At 42.1% G+C, this 7,766-nt stretch overlaps 1 protein-coding gene across 1 annotated transcript; it reads right to left on the bottom strand.

Annotated features, from left to right (window-relative positions):
- Positions 1 to 617: 617 nt before the first annotated feature.
- LOC116354019 (small integral membrane protein 11A-like) lies at positions 618 to 2,520 on the bottom strand. The gene is made up of 3 exons (XM_031792761.1): positions 2,393 to 2,520; positions 1,021 to 1,260; positions 618 to 857 (listed from the first exon to the last, which is right to left on the bottom strand). The coding sequence occupies exons 1-2, from the start codon at positions 2,414 to 2,416 to the stop codon at positions 1,057 to 1,059; spliced, it is 228 nt and encodes a 75-aa protein (XP_031648621.1). The 5' UTR covers positions 2,417 to 2,520; the 3' UTR covers positions 618 to 857; positions 1,021 to 1,056.
- Between the last annotated feature and the right edge of the window lie 5,246 nt (positions 2,521 to 7,766).

Raw genomic sequence — 7,766 nt, 5'->3', positions numbered from 1 at the left:
TTCATCAAATGTTCATAGGCAAGTACTGTCTGGAGCCACTTCACATTCTGGCCAATTGGTGGCACTTCGCTGCCTCCCTATGGTGACAGTTGGATGTGCACCCTTTCAAACTATCACCTTTAAAAGTTAGTTGTCACAGGCACAAAAGTACAGTGAAATGCTTAACTTGTAAGTCCTACCCAACAGTGCAGTGCTCAATATCAAAATAACTAATAATTGTTTAAGAAAAACATCAGAAATAAGAGGAAGCTATATAAACAGGGTAAGTTCCAATGCCAAATTTACAATGTGCAGGGAACCGAGCCATGTACGACTTCTCAATAGTCTAATACATTTGATTAAGTGCTTTTCACTTAACGGAGATAATCAAGTTTTTTTTTTTTTCATCTATAAAATCATTCAAATAAGTACCGAAAGGACACTTATCATACAGACAAACCAGGGAAAACAGTCAACATGATAAGACTTTAGTGCTATAGTGGCTTCCTCATCTCCTTGATCAGGAAAAATTAAATGCCCCCTAATGTGTAGTCAATAGACTGACCACCTCTCAATCACACCACTGTCTCCAACATTCAGCTCTATACATCAAATGTGACAAAGAAAGGCCGCTTCAATAGAGGTACAAAAAAAAGTATTTATTTAGAAAACAACTGGTGGCTCTGAAGTTAAAAGTTTGTGTAAAAAAATAATGACACCCGCAGCAATGTCCAGGACCCCAGGCCTGTTCTGGGTGAGTACTGTCCAACAGGAACTAGACATTCTCAACACTTCCTCCCCAGACCAGCCAATCAGAGCTCCGCCCCATCCTTGGAGCATGTAGGTCCCCAGTCTGGTCAGGTGACATACTGTATTTCCTGGGAAGAAAAGGGAAATGTTTAGCTCAAACTGACCAATAACTACTGTACTTGAAGACATCATACCCTTTGAAGCAGCTTTGAAAACACCCATTGTTATCTCCCAGTCTATATTGCTGACTGATTTCCAAATGGACTCATTTTGTATTGTATTCACTTTCACCTTTCATCTCCTCACACTCTCCCTTGTTCCTCCGGGTCAGTCATCCTTCTTGTTGTCCAGGAGCTCGTTATCCAGGAGCTCCTGCACCTGCTCCGCTATCCTCCTCTGCTCTGCCCTCTGTATCTTCAGCTTGGCCTCTTCCTTCTTAGCCTGATAGATCTTCACTCCAGCGAAGCCCAGGCACAAGACCAGGGTCTTCAATGCCAAGATGTAGAAGAGCAGAGGGACATTGTCCAACGCCTGGAGGGAGAGATAGAAAGGAGCAGGGTGATGAGAGAGAATGAGGCTGTGTGTTTAGGTCATGAAAGCTCATGAAGGCTGGTAATGTTCAGGTTAATTCACTATAGAACAAATCTATAAAATCAGCCGTTCTGTGGCAAACTAGATGGAAAGAAAATGAGTGCTTGTTTGACCAACAAAGTTGTCCGACTTAATATAATCCTCTGTCATGCTCAATTGCACAGTGGACCAAGTCACTCTCCACCAGCCCCTCTTTACCATCCCTCAAGGAAGGAACACTCTAGAACAATGGTTCCCAACCTTTTTCGGTTACTGTATCACCAACTGAATTTTGCTCTGCCCGGAGTACCCCTAAAGTACCCTCTCGTGCATTTTACCAGTAAGCCTATGGTCTCATGAGCCTTCTCAGGTACCCCCTGTGGATTCCCTGGTTGAGAACTACTGCTCTAGAATTCCACAAGGGACCAAAATACTACACCGACACCCCCTCAACCCCCACACCAAAAAGTCCAAAGACTAGAAGTCAGCTGACACCCAAACAGTCACCATAGTTGGCAGGACAGCTGCAACCATCCGTATACTAGGCCTGTCTTCTGTCAGTGTGTGTCACACACACACACACACACACACACACACACACACACACACACACACACACACACACACCAAATTCACACACACACACACACACACACACACACCAAATTAGCTGATCTTTTTATAATTAGAACCTGTCCGTTCGGTTACTTGTAAAATGAGCTGACTTTTAGATCTGCTTCTCTGCGCAGCGCCTGCTCAAGACGACCCTCGTGAACTAGACCAAGTAAACGGTGCTGCGTAGGCTACAGTATTTATAGCAAGACTATCCTAAAAACGTTGCAAATGCGTCACTGTACAAAGCACTCATAACAATGTAGCTAACCAACAACAGAGAATAAAAAATATCTTAAAACGTAACACTGCACTGTCCATGCAAATAGCAAGTGTCACTATCAAGTCACAACAACATTGGAGAGGATGGGCAGCTTGCCAGACATCAGCGACCTCGTAGCGGAATAAGGGACGATTTCTAGAACACAATACAACAAAATTGTTACTAATGAATAGACTTTTATTAATATATCTGACTTACCTTCCAGTTGATCATGTGGTCCATGTCTGCTCTAATGTGACGTTGGACGGAACTGTGTTAAGTAAGTGGCTTTGGGTGAAGTTTCCCCTAGCACAGATATATGTGGCACTGCTCCGGGAGGAGGTAAAGTATAATGTATTACTTCTGGGGGCGGGGCTTAAGACATTCTACCAATAAGAATGCACACTTTGTTTGATGTACATTATTTGGACCAATCGTCATCTAAGAGTCGTAGAACAAACCGGTAGGTTAGCCAATGAATGGGCACTGAGAGTTTCACGGGAAACATGTTATGACGAATGGAAAAGAACCGTCTAGAAGTGACTCCAGAGATATTCTTACTTCTTGCTATAAGGTTACAAATTTGTAACGGGGTTTGCTAATCTGATTAGCCATGTTATTATTGCTGAATTAGATTAAATGTAGACCTACTCCATCACCAATTATGGATTTAACCATTCGAGTTTCACAAACTTTGTTGTACTTCTAGCCAACATCTAGCTATAGACACCGCCATACAGTTCAAATTATATTTATAGCCTATTTATAAACCAGGTAGTTTGGGACCAGGACGCTGATTGGCGGGAACAGCATATCAGCGGTGTGTATATCAGACAATATACCATGGGTATGAGACAAAATGCTTGTTAATTATGTTGGTAACCAGTTTATAATATGAATACAGCACCTCATGGGTTTATGGTATAGGTCTGTGGCCAATATACACTACCACTGCTAAGGGCTGTGTCCAGGCACTCCAATTCACGTCGTGCGTAAGAACACACACCCCCTCACACCCTCTCTGGCCTTAATGCTTAAAGGTATGCTGTGTTCTATGGAAAACAATGTTGGCTAATTGAGGTCAAGCTACAATGACAATGCAGTATTGTTCAGTGTCCTCTAGAGGGCGATAAATTACCTCTCCATCAGTCTGTTGCGTAGGGCGTTTATACTCCTAGGCACAGATCTAGAATCAGCTCATGAATCCAAAATCAAAACGTTAACCATCAAGACCAAAACACCAAACTGACCTTAGATCAGTGTCTGGAGGCCGTTAGAGATACTGAAGAAGATACGGGGCATGGAGCGGATCACTTTTGTCAGGGCAGGATCATTGTTGGTCACCACCCTGACAAAAGTGATCCGCACCAAGGCGCCCGTGTCTTCTTCTTCTACATGCCAGGATGTAGAAGAGCAGACGGACATTGTCCAACGCCTGGAGGGAGGGAGAGAAAGGAGCAGGGTGATGAGAGAGAGAGAATGAGGCTATGTGCTGTGTGTTTAGGTCTACAAGAAAAAGTTACAGAGCCAACCAAGGCTCATGAATGTTGGTAATGTTCAGGTTAATTCACTATAGAACAAATCTTTAAAATATATATCAGCCATTCTGTGGCAAACTAGATGGAAAGAAAATGACCGATTGTTTGATCAACAAAGTTGGCCTTTCAAAGTGTGTTGCATTATGGTTATAAAAAGACTTGCGACGACATGTCCACTGAATTCACTTGACAAAAATCAAGTCGCCTTCAAGTCGCTGCAGTTACTTCTCAGTCATCACCTGCATTTTGGGAAGCGCTATTTGTCAATCAATGTTTTTGTTTGACCCACGTGAACATGGCCAAAGACCTGACTGAAACAGGAACCAACTTTGCCAGGATTCTTTAGCTACAGGGGATACAAATGAAAGTCTCTCTAACCAATGAATTGTACATGTTATGTTTTTCATTTATGAGTGTGTGATATGGGTTAGGGTTAGAAAAGTTTATTTGGATATTTATAAATAAATAAAAACAACAACAATAGCAGCTATGTTGACACTGCCCTATTGATATGAGCCTTGCTGTTGGAAAACCCTTACACTGCATGACCTTCGGCTGTCGCAGGTGCACCTACCCCCAACTTCACTCTCCGACTTTCGTCTACGGTCGGCTTCGTTAGGCTTAACGCTCGAACACACCAGCAGGAGGATTTGGAATGGCTGTGTTCGAGAGAATCAAAAACGCAAATTGTGACTGACTGACTGATATACAAATAATAAGGAGTGTTATTTCTGATTTGTAGATCAGTCAGTTAGCAGTCACCTGCAGTCGTTTTCATGCTCTTGAACACGGCCAATGTGTCACCCCCTTTCCACATCTGCACTGATCTGAAAATAACTAGACAGGTGGGAAGAAAAGGAAATACTATTGTGACCTCTAACCCCTTCCTCCGCCCGCTTCCATCTCTCCCCGGGCCACACCACCCAATGGGCTGACAGGGCGCAGAGCCTGCTGGGAGAAACAACACAGGATTCTGGGAAAAGCAGAGGGAGGTCTTTTCTTCTTAATGAAAACACCACCTGTGTTTCTCTTTATACAGTAGAATATCTGGGTATCAAAGAGGCCTTATTTGTTTAAAGATGTTTTTTTGTTGAGCGGTTAGATGTGAAAGTGTTTGTTTGCTTTCTAGTCGTCTGAAGAGTGCTGGAGAGAAACACTTCCCTGCTGAGGACACACAGCTGATGGGGGAGGATGGATATCCTCACACACACACACACACACACACACAGGAGTAAAACAGGCAATCCCCCATGACCTGTGCTCAGCTGTATGGTCAAAGGTAAATAGGTCCACCAGTCATGAGATAGCATCATCATGGCTCTTGTAAATGTTAAAGAGATTCAGCCAAACATGGCTCCCTACCCAGGATTCCATTACTCTAAAGGACTTGTCATTCACTAGCAATGTACTTGGCAACATGATATGCCAGAGACAGAACAGTGATATGACGCCCACTTGGCAGTCAGTTACTTACTCTGACCTACTTTCAGCTAAACCACAGGAGTGTTATTTACTCTGACCTAACTTCAGCTAAACCACAGGAGTGTTATTTACTCTGACCTACCTTCAGCTAAACCACAGGAGTGTTATTTACTCTGACCTACTTTCAGCTAAACCACAGGAGTGTTATTTACTCTGACCTACCTTCAGCTAAACCACAGGAGTGTTATTTACTCTGACCTACCTTCAGCTAAACCACAGGAGTGTTATTTACTCTGACCTACCTTCAGCTAAACCACAGGAGTGTTATTTACTCTGACCTACCTTCAGCTAAACCACAGGAGTGTTATTTACTCTGACCTACCTTCAGCTAAACCACAGGAGTGTTATTTACTCTGACCTACCTTCAGCTAAACCACAGGAGTGTTATTTACTCTGACCTACCTTCAGCTAAACCACAGGAGTGTTATTTACTCTGACCTACCTTCAGCTAAACCACAGGAGTGTTATTTACTCTGACCTACCTTTAGCTAAACCACAGGAGTGTTATTTACTCTGACCTACCTTCAGCTAAACCACAGGAGTGTTATTTACTCTGACCTACCTTCAGCTAAACCACAGGAGTGTTATTTACTCTGACCTACCTTCAGCTAAACCACAGGAGTGTTATTTACTCTGACATTCCTTCAGCTAAACCACAGGAGTGTTATTTACTCTGAACTACCTTCAGCTAAACCACAGGAGTGTTATTTACTCTGACCTACCTTCAGCTAAACCACAGGAGTGTTATTTACTCTGACCTACCTTCAGAGTAAGGCATGTTTTCTTCTTTTGGCTCTATACTCCAAAAGTTTAGATTTGAAATCAAACGTTGACTATGAGGTTATAAATCCTCTTTGGGATAGACGTGCCGCTAGCGCCCCACCTCGACAACATCCGGTGAAATTGCAGAGCGCGAAATTCAAAATACAAAATTTGTAATATTAAACATTCATGAAAATACAAGTGTCTTACATCGTTTAAAAGCTTAACTTCTTGTTACTCCAGCCACTTTGTCAGATTTCAAAAATACTTTACTGTGAAAGCACACCATGCGATTATCTGAGGACAGCGCCCTGCATACAAAAGCATTACAAACATTTTCCAAACAAGCAGAAGCGTCACGAAAGTCAGAAATAGCGATAAAATAAATCACTTACCTTTGAAGATCTTCCTCTGTTTGCAATCACAAGGGTCCCAGCTACATAACAAATGGTCCCTTTGTTTGATAAAGTCCTTCTTTAAATCCCCAAAAAGTCTGTTTAGTTGGCGTGCTTGACTCAGTAATCCACCGGTATCCCTCGTTCAAAATGCATACAAATTAATCCCGAAAGTTGCCAATAAACTTTGTCCAAACAAGTCAAACAACGTTTGAAATCAATCCTCAGGTACCCTAATGTGTAAATAAACAATACAATTTAAGACGGAGAATAGTATGTTCATTCCCAGAGAAAAATAACGAAGTGCGCGCCCTCACCAACGTGCGCTACAATACTACAGCCAAAATGGGAGCCACCTAGAAAAACGACAAATTCTAGCTCATTTTTCAAAAAACAAGCATGAAACTCTTTCTAAAGACTGTTGACAACTACTGGAAGCCCTGGGCACTGCAATCTGGGAGGTATTCCATTGATATTCCCATAGACAGCCATTTGAATGAGTGGTGAGCTCATTAACAATAAATTCTGGATGGATACCCCCGGGTTTTCGCCTGCCATATCAGTTCTGTTATACTCACAGGCATTATTTTAACAGTGGTGGAAACTGTGTTTTCTATCCAATACTACCAATTATATGCATATCCTAGCTTTTGGTCCTGAGTAACAGGCAGTTTATTTTGGGCACCTCAGTCATCCAAACTTCCGAATATTGCCCCCTATCCCTAAGAAGTTTTTAAAGTGTAGACTGTCAGCTTTAATTTGAGGCGATTTTCGTCCAAATCGCATGAACCCACTTTTTGTACAGAGTCCCCCAATTTTAGGGGAGCAAAAGTATTGGGACAAATTCACTTATATATGTATTAAAGTAGTAAAAAGTATTTGGCCCTGTATTCTTTCGTTTTGGAGTCATTTTTATTGTAAATAAGAATATAAAATGTTTCTAAAGACTACCAGGATTACAGATAATCCTGAATGGATCGTCAATAATGATGAGTGAAAAAGTTACAGATGCACAAATTTCATACCACCAAGACGTGCTAACCTTACAACCTTAAATCATAACAGGGGAGGTTAGCATTTATAGAGGGCGTATGATATTTGTACGTCTGTAACTTTCTCACTCACCTAAATGACAAACTGACCTCGTTTAACAGCTGTGTGTGTGTGTGTGTGTGTGTGTGTGTGTGTGTGTGTGTGTGTGTGTGTGTGTGTGTGTGTGTGTGTGTGTGTGTGTGTGTGTGTGTGTGTGTGTGTGTGTCAATAGGCAGTAATGCAATGCCTCATAGGACCGGAGATAGTTACATTTCTTGCTTGAAGTCACATGGAAAAGAAGTGTAAAACAAGCACAAACTTAGTTTCACTGTATGCTACATTGGTTGCATATGGTGGTGTGTGATCATACTTGGAGAGAGGTGA

The sequence above is a fragment of the Oncorhynchus kisutch genome, linkage group LG16 (assembly GCF_002021735.2).
Source record: "Oncorhynchus kisutch isolate 150728-3 linkage group LG16, Okis_V2, whole genome shotgun sequence".
In the NCBI taxonomy this organism is placed as follows: domain Eukaryota; kingdom Metazoa; phylum Chordata; class Actinopteri; order Salmoniformes; family Salmonidae; genus Oncorhynchus; species Oncorhynchus kisutch.
This window is presented reverse-complemented; position numbering and strand designations above follow the sequence as displayed.

Bases quoted from the DNA above. Each gene is read 5' to 3' on its own strand.
- LOC116354019 (XM_031792761.1), bottom strand. From the start codon at position 2,416: ATGGACCACATGATCAACTGGAAG. The intron at 1,261-2,392 runs GTAAGTCAGATA...CTCTCCCTCCAG, and splicing joins ACCACATGATCAACTGGAAG to GCGTTGGACAATGTCCCTCT.